Here is a 15,775-nt window from a genome sequence, read left to right as displayed (position 1 = left end):
AGGATGAGAGAAGAAGAGTCCAGCCCTCGTTGGTTTCCATGGGGCTTAAAATGGGCAGTTAGCCACATGACACAGCCAATAGTACACTGCATCTTTGTTTCTTCAGTGAGGAAAGTGACAACGCCACAGCAAGTGACCCTGCAGGCTTGCTGTGACATCTGGCACTGGAATAGTGCACCGTTATCAGCCTGGGCCACTTAACCGAAAGACAACACACCAGAACAGCCCCCTTCACCTCTGCCTCGAGGTGTCTGTCAGTGAACCAAAGGAGAGACTACCAGTGCTTCATATTCTATGAGACGCCAAATACAAGATAAATGGCCCAAGAAAATTGGTTAGCCCAGGTGGCAAACGCTGGCCTGACCCTCCTTCCCACCTGCTGGTCTAAACAATAGCCTCCCTCATTAAATATATGGCTTTTACCGTGTGAATTCGCACCTTTGCCATTTTAGCCTGAAGCTTAAAAACGTTCACAAAAGTCGACTCTTAATTCATTAAACAGCTGCGGGAAACCATGAAATCATTAAATGCACAAAGACGAAACCTGGATCAAACATGCGACGCCTTCAACACAAAAGACCACAGAAACACGCCAAGCTGTTCAGTTATATTTGGACCCATGTATCATGGAAATCAAGTGTTGAGCAGAATTTAGATGTTATCTTCAAACCTTTGGCAGGTTAGTTTCCAAAGAAGCAGCTCAAGCCTTTCTTCAAACTAGAGCTGCATGCTGCTAATGACGTACTGATTATTTTTCCAATTAATCAAATGATCACTTGGAAAAAAAATGTCCATCACAAGTTCCAAGAGCTAAGGGGATGTCTGAAAATGTCTTGTGTTGTCTGACCAACAATCAAACACACAGAGATGTTGATCTGACTGTCATACAAGACAAAGTCAACTAGAAAATATTCACATTTGAGAGGCTGGAGCCGGTGATTTTCTTTGCTTAAACAAATGACTTAAATGATCTATACTGATCAATAGTTTAAGGAACTAGAACGAGCGGTCCTAAAAACCTGGAGTGCATCCCTCAAACAAACTAGTACGTGCAGTGCTGCAGGACAAGGATTTTTACTGCATGCACACCTTATTTGCCTGTCTAATCCATCAGCCATCACTCATCTGTAGTCAGACGAGCTTAATTGCCCTGGAGGGGCCACCAGGGGCCACCTGGCACCCACAGCAGGAGAGGAAGCTGTGGGGTGCAGAGGGGGGAAGAGAGGTGTCAAAACCCGCCATCAGTACACCCCGAACCACCGCCCGGAGGCATCGTTCACTTCAGCTGAACACATATTTCACACTCGCAGCGTAATGTCACACATTCATCATTATAATAGAGAATTAATTGGAGCATCCATCCAACGCATACAACCAGGCTGCACCCCAAACACAGCAGGTGCCGTTCTTCTTTGTCACACCAGACTGATGCGAAAACTTGGCAATTTAATATTGCCTTGCATAAAAGTACCTCATGGATGGTGATTTCTTTTTAAAAAACTGTTTCTATCCTGTAAAAACTGAAAACAAACCTCTTATTTCTACTTTAAAATCAACTTTTACTTCACCTGGCAGTTCCCACATACATCCAACTAACTCATTGTGGACCAATCCTTAAAGCTGAAGTCTTAATAAACCAAATTCCACTTGATGGATCGTATTATGATGAAAGCCCTTGAAATGTCTCATTCTGAGGTTTGCCATGACCGTTTCTCCACAACAGAAGTAAGAGAGTTCCTCCTCTCTGGTCTACATATTTCATTGCATTTCCCCCAGTCTAATTACCCTATGATGGCCTTGGCAGGTGCAGGCTGGTGGATTGGAACAATGCCAACCCTCATATATCAGGGCAACTTTAAAAGATGAGCCAGATGACACTGTGAACCACTGGAGCTGCAATCAGATCCTTGTGAAGCATGCAAGCGTTTAGCTGTGATGTGTGTCAATTCTCATTGGGACAGGAAGCTGCACAGGATCCCCCCCCCCCTCCCCCCGCTGCATGAGGTCCGTCTTCGTTTGGGTCACATACACTTGACCCAGAACCCTTGTTAAGGATTTCTGTTAAATTTGGCATCACTGCGATCCATTAAGCTGCAGTTTATTTTGAGAAAATTCCAACTTTTAACAGGTTCCTCCTGCTGAGCCCTGAGGCCGAAAACATAGTGGTCTGAGGTTCTCAAATGTGGAAATTAGTTATTTTTCTTGGCCTTCTGTGACAGTAAATTGAATCATCTTGTGGGTTATGGGCTGTTGGTCAGACAGATGACTGGGATATTATGACTGATATTTTTTTTTTTTTACTTTTATTTAACTTCAGTGCTGCTGTAATAATGTGCATGTACACAGAATGGGAGAGTGACTCCAAAACATCCAGAAAATGGTTTTATGATGCATTCCTCCAGGCATGTGCATACATAACATTAAAAAAATCACATTAAATTGCCCACATTTTGAACGGGGTTCGGTGCTGTGGCCTCTTCTCCACAGAGGAACCTATCAACAATCAACCATGCAGACTCATCTGGAGCAACAAAAAAAAAAAAAACACACACTCACCGGCCAGGCAAACTGGAAGGGGATCACAATCTTGCCAGCATCATCGATTTTATTCTGGTTATTCTTTGCGCTCCTGAAAGAAAAGATATTTCCACCGAGAACTTGCGTAGATCCAGCTCCGAACGTGCAGGGGCCGCTGGTGGTGACCTCCATCTGGTACTCCTTCAGGCAGATTTTGAAGTAAGTGTCGCACTCGTCTCGAGTGCAGCGCAGGTCCTGGGAGCTCCTGGAGCCGTCGCAGCACTCCCCGTCCGCCAGCTCGCCGTTTACATTCTCCACGGAGATCAGCTGCAGCTCGAAATAGCCGGTCGACTGGGACACCTAGAAACAACATTTTAAAAAAGACCAAAATTATATATAGGCCCGTATTACCGGGCTGCGGCGCGCGCTAGGTTGCTCAAATTGGTGCGTAAAAATGGTGAAGTGGCCAAACGGTGCCTGCGTCTGAATTTAAAAATCAGCATAAAAGCTCATGCAGGTTGGGTGGATGTTCCAAAATTATTTGTTGCGGTGTGAATGGAGCACGTGAGCAGCCTACAGTTTACAGGCTGGGTTTTTTTTTTTTTTTTTTTTTTTTTTTGACAATCAGGTTACTCTCAGACGGGAGCAAATTAACCGCTGCAGCAGCCAATTGATGCAATGCAACTTCCAACTTCTTGGCTCAGGCCTAATTCTACCCCCCCTAAAAAAATATATATATATAAATAAATAAATAAATTTAAAAAACACAAGAAACGCACTGGGGCTCTCAGGGTTGTAGCCAAAATGGAGAGTAGCCTGTATCAATTCCTCAGACTTCAATCTTGTCATGGTAACATGATCACATGCTCCACAACTGACGGCTACGTAATTCAATTATCGATTAATGTGATGCGAATATGCAACGCCGGAGAGCAAATACATCTGCCCACGCCCACCAACTTTTGCCATTGGTAATTTTAAACATTTATTTTATTAATGCGGAGCGCAATTGAAATATTTTTGGCGTGAAACAGGAGCCTTCTTACCTCCGTCCATAACGTCAACAGCAGGCACACTATTGGGAAGCAATTCCTAATCCTGGTGCGATTCCACATGCCTCCGATTAATTAGAGTGACATAGGGGGGGAGAAGCGATAAGAAAAGACAAACAGCCGCGGAACCGGCGACTAGTTCCTCCTCTCCTGACATGCAAACATAAAAGATTCACATGCGTGGTTTTTCTCCACCGTGTGCGTCCAGATTTCACCGAGGCATTACATGCGTGTGTGTGTGAGCAGGCGGCGGATTGCAGCGCAGTGATGGTCCATGTACAGGAGTGTCCCTCCGTCAAATCTCTCCACACAGCAACTGAGATGTTTCGTAGCCACAGCCTGAGGAGAGGATGTCTGCTTTGATTGGCAGCTCCGCAAACCACTTACAAATTGGCCTGCGGGCAGTCTCTGAGCCAACCGGATTAAGGGGCGGACAATAGTATAATAACCCCCACCAACCCTCCTCCTCCTCCTCCCCTCTCCTCCTCCTCCTCCTCCTCCTCCTCCTCCTACTCTTCCTCCTCCTCCCAAAACTTGAATTATACTGGGCTCGCATTGAGCTGCATTTGGGCAAACCGCATGAGAGCATGCGGACAAAGCAGGGGTCGACTTTAATTAAACAAAGATAGAGTGATGAGCAGGGCTTTTATTTCAAATGAGTCCAAAATTTAATTGCAGGCTTTATTAATATAATCATATTTCATTCAGGTCATTTAAATATAATTTGTCACCAGAACTTTCAGAAATAGTCCTGCAAGTGGACTAAATGTCTGAGGCCAAAGAGGACTGATTGCTGATGACTGACATGTGATTTGATTATGATAATGTGATTAGAGGCTACATTAAATTAACAGTTTGCATGTTACATTGATCCTGAATGCCTCTTAAGTCTGTTATATATTATATTTCGCATGCGAGTGGATTTTTACCCCCCCCCCCTGACATTTCACCTCTCACTCTTGTTGGTTTTTATTGTAATGATGCTTGAGAGCAACATTTACTTTGGACTCATCTGTGATGTGAGCTGGTGAGAGAGATGAATATCTATTATTCGATACTCTTTCGATACAAAACATGTTTCCACTCATCTGTTTCTGCAGTATTAACCGCTGCAGAAAGTAAAATTGGCCCATTAACACATCACTTTTTCACCAACACTGGACTAACCACGGTGCTCTTCTTCAGTCAACCCTATTTGTTGCAGCAGTTTAGAGCGCCCTCTGCTGTCTGCGCACCAGTCACTATTTAACCTGATTGTCTAAAACCTGTGATGTGAAGAAATGAGATGTACAACATTAGATATGAGATAATGTCACACCTCTCTGTTGCTCATATTCTGATGTTCTCCTAACTGCTCAGACATTGAATGCATCTTAATGCAAAAAAAAAATGCATTTCCTTCTCTTCTCTTGGTGTAAAAATTCAGTAATCTATCATGTTCTTATCAGTGCTGCAAGAAGTATTCAGATCTTTTACAGTGTTACAAGTAAAAGTCCTGCTCTCAAATGTTACTTCAAAGTATTAGAATCAAATTATATGAGAAGTTACCTAAAGTGAAAGCACTCAACATGTCAGATTCCTGATGCCTCTTAAAGTGCAGGTCAGGCCGGGCTTGTCCTCAGCTGATCTGATTACGCATGTTCAAAATGGCCACCACCCCAGCAACAGGTGCCTTTCTTCCTTTTACCTGACCCCCCCCCCCCCCATACTGTACACACAAACACATACTGTTCACACACGGCGGTAAACATTTGCACAAGCATCTATGCTTGTTTCACTTACGGATATTTGCATCACCTGACAGCATGGTCAGGTGACCTGATCCCTGTGGACAGATGGCCAGTGGTTACTGTGGCTGGACCCATTTAAAGGACTATACCAGTGTTTTTACATCTTTAGCTTTAGCATTTCTTTCTTTCCTTCCTTCTTTTGCTCCTTCAAAGAACAAAATGGTTTCTTTTAACTTCCAAAAAGGATCAGTGTGCAGGCAGTTAAAGTTTATTGAAGTTAGATATTCCATCACAATGACCCTCATTTGTTCTTTTTTTTTTTTTAATAGGGTTAGTATATACTAAATAAATATAAACCAAATATAACCTTTAATAATAATAATAATAACCTTTTCTTGGTAGACAGGTGCTAATAGACGATACGGTCCATGAATCCATGAATCTGATGCTAATTGACAGACATTTTTATTGCTTCCTTTGCAGAGGCCTGAATCTCCCTGAGTGCCAAAATATTTTTTCTTTCATGGGCTAAATATTGCTTCACTGTGACCCCATTTTTAAATGAACACTTGCCACTTAAGTGACTAAGCAACTTAACTGAGCAGGAGTACCATTTTGTCGTTCATCACTGTCATAATGAAAAGATAGAAGCTACGTTAGAAACTCCTGTGACCTGCATCTATTTATCAATCATAAAACAATACGATCAGTGTTGAATTATTTGTCCATTTTACCCCTATTAATAAAGCCATCGTCATCTATATACACAGGACGTTTGATTTGTTTGCTGCTTAGGTGTAAGTGACATGCAACATGCTACCATTTCTGACAAGGCAAACAAGAGAGAGAAGCTGCCAATCAAAGTGTGTGTGACAGGACCCCCCTCCCACCCCCACCCTCTATGTTTCTGTCTCCTTCTCATCAAGCAACTGCCAGCTTGTCAGATAGGCCTTAAAGGAGGCTGCCGATAGCCTGAGCCGCTGCAGCCGCTTTGACTGGAACATTTCACACGCTGTCACAAGTACATGTGAGTGCCTTAAGTTGGGTCACACCTGGTAAAGGGCCTCAGTGGTGAAGGAACAGTGTGTGTGTGTGTGTGTGTGTGTGTGTGTGTGTGTGCACTTGTGTGTGTGCACTTGTGTGCGTCTTCTGTTGTGTTTGACCCGTCTGAGTTTTTAGCCAAGCTAGTGTTTTGGATCCTGGGACAGCAATGCTGGTCTGTTAGGTTGTGCAGTACTTTGGTTTATGCTGAAATATTTCAACTGCTGGATGGATGGTTATGGAAATTTGTACAGACATGCATGGTCCCCAGGGGATAAATCCTGCTGACTTTGGTGATCCTCTGCCTTTTTCTCTGGCACCACCACAGCAGGATAACATTTATGAGTTTGAGTGAAATGCCATGACAACATTAACCGGATGGAGCCTCCTGACTTTTCCTTTAGCGACACCACAAGGTGCCCATTTTTTTTTTTTTTAGCAAAACGACTTGAAAGTTATTGGTTGGATTAGCACAAATTTTAGCACTGACATTCATGTTCCCCTCAGGATAAATCCCATGATCCCATATTGTTTCATCTAGCGCCTTCATCTGGTCTAAATTATTTTTTGTCCACTAATGTGGTTTGTGGCCAAATACCTGCAAAACTAACAACATTCCCTTAAACCTCAGTCAAACCTTTTGTGTGGTTCTAATTGGCAGAAGCTAGTATAATGTTAGTATTGTCATTGTGAGCATGTTAGCATTGTGTACATGTTAGTAGTCTACAGCTTCACAGGGATGCTAGCATGGCTCTTGACTCTTACTCTTACGTCTTGAATATAGAATGCTTGACAGCAAATATGTTTTAAACTTATATTTTTTTAAGTAGATTTTTTATTTGCACGCCCATAAAACCAAAAGCATTCAGTGCCGGCCCCAGAACTGTTTTCATGTCAAGATGGAAGAGCCTCTAAAAGCATTTAGACCTTAATGATTCACTAATATGAGCCTCGCCATTGAAACCGTGACTAATGTCATTTGTTAAGGATCCCTTTAAGCCCGAGTGATTCACTAGAGGAACCTGGGTACATTTTGCCTTTACAAACAAAGTACATCTCAAAAAAGCTACCTGAAAATTTAAGCAACAAAAGGAAATGTGCAAAATAACAACAACAGATCATGATTTTAGACTTCAGACTGTTTGATGAAGCCGTGCTTCATCACATTAGCCACGGATAATATGTAATATGTCCTAAAAGACTAATATTAGTCCAATATAGGGCTAAACTACGGTATGTCCGACATACTAACACCTACTAAAGGACCTTGGGTGGTGTGTGCCTACCTTGTCTTTCTGTTTGGATACACCACATACATGTGTGTGAGGCACAGAGAGAGGAGTGTGTGTGCAGGAGGAGAAGGGATTATGAGTGGGAGCGCTGTGGGGGGTTTGCCAGCCTCCAGGGGGGAGGTGAAGTGGATTTCTTCTCTCATCCATTTTTCATGGCTTTTCTCCTTTCAGATCTCCAGTCTCTGTACATACGGCTGACGGGTCGATTCTCTTTTATCTTTAAGCATCTTTTGGGGACTCAGTGTGTGTGTGCGTCTGGTTTGTTTGGGGGGTAGGAGGGGGTTGATGGCGGCGGCATGGGTCAAGGTTGAGACATGCTGTTTTTCATCTGGCTCTAATGACTATTTCGCCACACTGGCTGCTTAGATGATGCTCATTTGCCGATGTCTTCTGGGTTTTAATTGTGGTGTGTAGCGTCAGTGTCTCTGCTGGTTAGGTTGCAGCGAATTCTAAATATTCAGAGAAGACGATGTGGATCTGCATGTTTTCTACTGTGCAGATGGATGAATGAATGTAATCTCACAGGAATATTATAGAGTTCAGTCCACATGGACCATATGTAAACAGTGCTGTTTAATAGCAGTTTATTTCCCCTGTGGATTAATTCAAACACATATGTCTTTTAAAATGGGCTTTGAATAATTAATAACCTCAGTTTGTGACCTCTATGCTTCACCCTCATTGACCAAACTTGTTTCCTGGCCTCCACCCTTCCCCTTGAGCTGCAGAAAAATGGCCACATTTTTAGGTTATTCATCATAAAGCCTCCAGCAGAAATATCTAATGATGGTCACTGTGCAAAATACTAAAAATATATACATATTTTGGTGTTTTGAAGTTTGAGGCCAATAAACCATAAATAAACCAATAAAATTAAAACAATACTGAAAAACAGCTTATTTCTTCTATTTCTGATTTGGTGGACAGCAAATTTGTGCATTTAAGTCATCATCTGTATGGAGTTGGACTGGGGGTACACTTTGTCTCACCTCCACTGATACTGACTAGTTTTGTGTTTTATCTTATTTTAGATTTTTGGGAAAAGCTTTCATACCAGAATTTGCTGCACGGTGCAGTTTGAGATTATGGACAGAGTCCTGCCAAGGAAACAATCTGCTCAATGTCAGAAAGGCTGGAGAATTCCTTTGGCGACCTGAGAAACCTCATCTGTCATCATAAAGGCTATTTTTTAGTTGATTTATATCATATATATATATATATATTTATATCATGTTCTCATAGGTGACATGCTTTCTCACATCAGAAATATTTTATTGTATTGTAAACATTTTTTCTGACTTTTCCCTTTGTTTGATTGTTAAAAGTGTAGAGCATACCTGTCATACCTGATATCCCTTCCATATATTCCTCACTGTTCAGGTGAGAAAATGTGTTGAAGCTACAGGTTCAGGTGTGTTTATCAGTTGGAGAAAAGAATGGGGAAACTACAGTATGGACTGTACAAAGGCTGGCAGAGGAATGCAGCTTTCCTGGCAATCTGTCAGTCAAAAACCCTGTATGGTGGTTATGCAAATGCTGGTGAGTACAGCCTTTAAAAAATTTACTAAAATACCTTGTCAGCTGCAATGTTGTTGGCTGGTCACAATACAGTAGCAGCAGCAGCCCAATGCTGTAGCAGACAAAGTTTAAAGTGAAAAATTAGCTATTTCTCAATCTGAGAAATGAAAGAATAACAGTTTGAAAAAAAGAAACAACATTTCATGACCAAAATGTTCATTATCAACAATCAAGCAATGTTGGAAGGCTAGCTAAGCAAGATAGCCAAGATGGACATTAGATTTATAAAAAAATATAAACTCACCTGGTGGTAAGCAGGCATCTTTTAAATTAGAAAACAGAAGATGTCACCTGGGTGAACAGAAACGAACACGATTGAGTCCAACTGAGCAATCTTACAATCGTTATGTCTTAAATCAATTTTACCAGTCACTGAGAGACTTTGATGTCCGCTTCAAACATATGTAATATCCTAAAAAAGTTTGCCACCCTACTCCCAGGAGCCAGGTTCCCATGGTAACAATCAGTGACACCTGCTGACCAGTGTTTCCATGGTAACAATCGGCGACACCTGCTGACAAGTGTTATCAAATAACAAACAGAGGAAAAAACCTCTCCTAATTTTTGTTTTTCTTACAATATTGTTTGAAAACATATACTTTTGGATATATTTCCCGGAAGAATACGCAGTTGCGCAGTCAGCCATGTTTTTTAGTTCCAGACTCCACAGCAAATTAGCCCTATTTATGATAGTCAACACCATGACACCTTTTAGAACTGACTGAAGAACTGAACTGACTATAAGTGGCCCGTGGAGTTGTAACATGCTGATTTCTTTTTTTTTTTTATCAGTGGGTATATCTGAGTTTGCTATGTTTTTTGTCTTTTTCTGCATTAGCTACATTAGCAAAGCTCAGGACTGTGACCGGCGTAGCTCATCAGCTCGGAAAACTATTGTAAATGTGCCCTTGAGCAAGGCATTTAGCCCATCAGTAGAAGAAACAACGTAGAGAGCTAGCTAGCACTGTTGCCAAGCAACCACTTCAGCACCAAGTATAGCGTATACTTTTTATATTAAAATACGGCCTTGCAAGTTTCTTATGAAGACATTTTTCACATAGTTAACCTGTTTTAATGATTCTGCTACCAGATTTACCCACTGAAACTAGTCTACAGTCACCTGGCCTTTCTAGAAACGAGGCCCGATTGCTTCAGGGACTTTAGTTAACCCACTTCTTCCTTCAGGCTCTATGGTTGATTGAGCTATCAAGCGTGTGGAAAGGGCATTTCCGCTGCGATAAGCTGAGACATGCAGTCACCACTGACACCGGAGCATACCTCTCTCGTACCCTTATGTTCTGCTCTGCTGGTAGCACTGTATGCATCTGTGTTTTCTCATGTGGAGAGCTCAGATTTCATACAGCACACATGCCAGTCTGTGGGACATGTTACTGTTCAGAGAGGAAATGTGACAGACATTTTCAAACTTACTGGAGATGCATAGTTGGGTTTCAATAACACTGGGCGAACAGGGAAACAGTCCACCCCTACCCACACACCCACACATCCACACACACACACACACTTTTGAGAATGGTTGACAATGGAAAAACAACAGTTACAATGTTAACCAGTTGGGCGAGTTAAAGACACTTCATACTGTGTGTCTTGCTTTTCCGGTTTATGCATTGGAACTGATTTCGTAGTGGCAGTCCCAGTTTAACCTTTTAATAGTACATGCTTTATGGTAACACTACATTCACCCATTCACACACCATTCATATAATGATGACAGGGGTTACCGCGCTCATCAGAAGGAAGCCTTTCTATTGGTGGGCAATAGGAAGACTATTGGTTGCTCATCCTTTTCACATTGTGTATTTTGTGTGACGGCCAGGCAACATTAAATATAGAATAATGTTTCCGTTGCTAAAAACTCAGTAATTATCTCCAACACACTAAGAAAAGACAGTAGGAAACACTAAGAAAAGATGAGGAGGAAAAATCAGCGAGGGAAGTGTCCTTAAAGCTCTTTGAGCCTAAATTATAGCTTCCTTTGCTTCCTCTACTATCACCAATCTGTAAGAGATGAGATATGATGCTCAGATTATCTAAATGTTGCCTGTCTGATTATAAATCACTGATTAATAGTGGTATGTTGTTTTCTAGTCAGTGTTAACGTGGCAGGTAAGACTTTCTTATTTGACTCCTTCCATATATGGAGATACCTAAGGGGAGACTAGCTGTAAACCCTCCAATACATCCCAGCATGCACTGCCCAGGACATCGTAAATATACGTTACTGATAAGGACCAGCAGACGCTGCACAAAGTTGCAAAAATATATTATATATATTAGTCCTGTTAAAAGAGAAACAGGTTGTGGGTATTCACCTGGTTCCTATCGGGGACTGTTTATCAGTTTGAATCAGTCTCCTCCTCTACTGCTCTTTCTCAAAGCACAGTGCCATGTTAATCCGAGGTTATGACCTTAGTGCTCAAGAGCTGAGGGCAGAGGAGCAGCACATCTTGTAGTGATTTTAAGTGTTGGTGGTGAAAAAGGCAGATAAGAAGCGATAAAGAAATCTGAAGAGTGCGGAGATTGCTAACAAGATTGTAAATATGAAAACAAAATAGTTTCACTTTAAAGGAGACTCTCCTCCCAGGAAAAAAACAGTTGTTTCAGCCAATGGCCCAAAACAACCCGTTTACCTTCAAGTGGGAAGGCCCTCCAGCAGCTGGAAGAATGAAGACTCTTCATCAGGCACAAAGGAGGAAGAAGTGTGACGTAATGCCTTCAGGTCCGACCAGGAAGGATGTCGTGGTGGATGGACGGGTCAAAAATAAAACTTTGGACTTCACCACTGCGTTCCTTAACCTTAACCATGGGGGTTTTTACTGAAGCCATGACTAAAAAGATTCCTTCACCTTAGCAAAGTAGTGATCTTAACACAAACCATAATGTTTCCTTTTGAGACTTTTATTTTTGGAACGGCGATCTCATCCTGTTGGTGTTGGGATCAAATCAGATACATATGTGTTGGAGCACATGGGCTGATGATGTGTTTAGTCATTTAACCCTTTGAGGGTCTTCAGCACTTTCTAGTGTGTTATGATTTTTATTTTTAGCATATTTTATCAGTTTTTCATGCATATTGCTTATAATTTTGCAGAGTTCAGAGTTCTCAATTTTTTTCATGTATTTTTTGTGTATTTTAGACCATAAAATGATGCGCATCATGACAAAAACATGGCAATTTAAGGGTTAATTTTTTTAAAAACTAATTAAAATTTGATATGTATGATTAGGGCTGATGCTGGTCTAAAAAACTATTTAAAAAAAAGAAAGATTTTTAACATTTTTATGGCTTGTTTTTATGCATACACATTTATGTGTGTAAGGATCTTTAACGTGATTATTTCTGAGGACCTTCAAGGGGTTAATAGAGGACCTGTTGCTCTGAAGGGTCATAAGCCAAAAAGGTTGGTAATCACTTGTCATAAGGACACTTATTTTGCTTGTTGCAACTAAAACTACGGCACAATAAAAGCATGTACTCTCTATCATTGTAAAATGTACAAAGCACCAGTTAACTGAAGTGTCCAAGAAAAAGTACAAGTGCGTGAACACTACCGATGTCTATAGAAGACATACAGTAGGTTTTCTGAGATAGATAGGTTGAAAAAGGTTAAGAGGCACACCTCCGCACCACATGCATAAGATCTTATTAGCATACAGATGGAGTGTGTGTCAGAGTGTGCCGGAATCATCGTGGTGTTGTGCAACGTCAGCGTGTCCTCGAACTGCAATGTTGGATCTTGTTATTCCTTCGAAGGGCAGGTTTTTAGCTCCCACCTGTAAATGGGCTGCATTCAGAAAGAGGGGTGGTAATCCATCTGCTGTGGTAACACACACACACACGCACACACACACACACACACACACACCCATCCAGATGGTCTCTGGAGAACAGAGACAATCCCATGTGTCCAGTTACAACATGAAAGCAACAGGGACGCAATTTAAGTACCCATCCATCCACCCATCCCATCACCCTCGATGGGTGGTGGAAAGGACAATTTACAGAATTATATGTCATTTGCATAGTCTCTGTAAGAATAAGCTTTATTTTGTCCCACAGGAGGGATATCTTTCAGATTAGCAGCCATCTTTCCATTTTTTTTTTTACCCATTCTCAAGTTTCTGTTGGGTGGTTCTCTCATTTACTGCAAGAGTATGTAGAGGAGATCAAAACTACTCTCAATTTTGTGTATCAACTATGGACCAAGAGCCAAGACGTTAGCCTAGCTTAGCATAAAAATTGGAAACAGCTAGCGTATCTGTCTCCAAGGTTAAGAAATACACACATAAGCAACTTACGAGCTCACGAGTGACCATGTACCACGTGTTGAAGTCTTACAGTCTGAAAGTGAAAACACACAAAAAGAACCTACGTTTGGCGACGTCGTAAGGTTAAAACCTCAAACCCTGAACCTTAAAAAGACAGTTTTTCTAATTAAAGACCTTAACATTTATGTAAATATACAATTTAACCTGTTTTGAGCTGACACCTTGCACGAGTCGTTTTAGAAACACTCATCAGAGAAGCAGAGGCCAGTTGAGGTCAAACACGTCTCTTTCAGGCTTCATGTCGTTAAAGTCAAAAGCTTTACACGAGAAATGAAATAAAAACCTGTCATCATCTAGTCTGATGTCTCCATAGCGCACCAAGAGTGGCATTACCAGAGAAGTGTGTTTTGATACTAGAGGAGGAGGGAGTACATATGTGTGACCTGTTGCCATTTTGTTCCCAGGCAATATGCTTTTTAGAGAGCTGCAGATGTGTGGTACTGGCAACTGAAAAAAGAAAGTGATATAGAAACAGTGGTACAGTTGCTTGCAAGACACATTTTTAGTAATGCTGAAACAAATATTGACCTGTTGTTGATGAGGATGTTGTTGAAAAAATAAAAAATGATAAGAACTATGTTACCATGTTGGAATTTGAAGAGTTTTTCTTGTAATTTTTGTCTCGGTAACACTGACTCTACGAGAAGGGAAATACATCCTCCTGTTTCCCTACACTCATGCACACACACACACACACACACACACACGCACACACACACACACACCTCTGCTGACTCACCTCAGATAATATCATCTCCACAGTGCAACAGCTTTCAGTTTCACTATGTTTAAATTTGAGAACCCGGCTTCCATTTCAGGGAATCCTGTCAAGATGGCCATCGAATCTAGAGAATTTGCATTTGCTTTAGCTTATCTTCATGGAGGGATAAATGTGTTGTTCCCTTCTCCTGACCCACATCTAGTTTTGCCTGATCCAGGATGTTTGTTCAAGAGAGATAATGCACTTGAGCGGGCTGTTGACAGATGTAAGGAAGTGCTGCAGATTTCAGGTTATTCACACAATACTTGCTGATCTCTGCTCTTTCAGTTTCCTATGGAAGTAAATTGTTTCCCCACTTCATGCAAAGTTAGATAGATATTGACACGTACATTCAAATATTTATAACTGCTTACAACATCATTATAGTGACGGATATTCTATAAAACCCGGCTAATGTGAACTGCAATTCAAGACAGTTTAGCAACCAAATTAAGTATTTTCAGAAGCAAATTAACACTCACTTGTCACAATGATACTTCTGACACTGTTCAGTATAATACAGTGGGATACCACTAAGCTTTTTCTGTAGTGATCCAAACATTAATGCAACACGAATATGTGTCACTGCATGTAACTTTGGGGGGAAAAAAACATTGTAATAACATTTAGTCGACATAATTTAAGGCTTTTGAAGTTTGCATGGATACCACTGTAGATGTATAACTTTAATGTGGCACAGATGCACTAATGCAAAATCCTTCTGACAACATTCAAAGCCATCCATAATCTTGCCCCTCCATACCTGTCGGACCTCATCCATGTTGCCACGCCCTCCCGTACCCTCCGCTCTTCTTCCTCCATCCACCTGACCGTCCCCTCTGCCCGTCTCACCCCCATGGGGAGCAGAGCTTTCAGCCGCTCTGGAACTCACTACCACCCGATCTAAAAAATATTGACTCATTTTCCCTAGTCAACCTGTTTTTATATTGTGTAAACTTATTTAATATTGTGTCAATTTTCTATGTTTTATTGTTTTACTGTCTTCTTGTATGGCGCCTCTAAATAAAATGTATTATTATTATTATTATAAAATAGTGACAGTCTAATAAGCAAAGCTATAAAAGCAAATAAATAATTATAGGACAAAAAAAATGACATTTTGGACATGAAGCCCATTTTATTTCAACTTAATGCAGTTTAATCCAACACAGTTAGTGCACATGCAAAGTATCATATTTAAATATATACTGTATGTTTGTACCAAGTGTCATGTTTTAAAAGTTAAATATTTCAACATTTAGGTAATAAATTAACAAAATTGAAAACATTACTGAAAACACTGCCCACAATGAGTATACACTTTTAATAAAGCATAAAACACATGATAAATTCGTAAAACTGCAATGTTCATGTTTTTTTTTCTGAAAATATTTTTTTAAAAACACATATTCAGTGTAAGACACCAGAACGAAAAACAAACAAAAAAGATCACAA

The 15,775-nt window shown here is 40.9% G+C and overlaps 1 protein-coding gene across 1 annotated transcript in view; it reads right to left on the bottom strand.

The window, feature by feature from the left end:
• Positions 1–3,632, bottom strand: part of jag2b (jagged canonical Notch ligand 2b) — a 44,052-nt gene extending 40,420 nt beyond the window's left edge. Inside the window, exons 1-2 of the mRNA XM_070849269.1 lie at positions 3,564–3,632; positions 2,557–2,877 (exon numbers count right to left, since the gene is read on the bottom strand). Of these exons, the coding sequence (XP_070705370.1) occupies positions 2,557–2,877; positions 3,564–3,632 (390 nt within the window). The remainder of the gene's footprint in view (positions 1–2,556; positions 2,878–3,563) is intronic.
• Positions 3,633–15,775: the final 12,143 nt, after the last annotated feature.

This window comes from Pempheris klunzingeri, chromosome 18 (assembly GCF_042242105.1).
Source record: "Pempheris klunzingeri isolate RE-2024b chromosome 18, fPemKlu1.hap1, whole genome shotgun sequence".
NCBI classification, from domain to species: Eukaryota; Metazoa; Chordata; class Actinopteri; order Acropomatiformes; family Pempheridae; genus Pempheris; species Pempheris klunzingeri.
The sequence above is the reverse complement of the archived record's forward strand: the minus strand, read 5'-3'. Positions and strand labels throughout refer to the sequence as shown.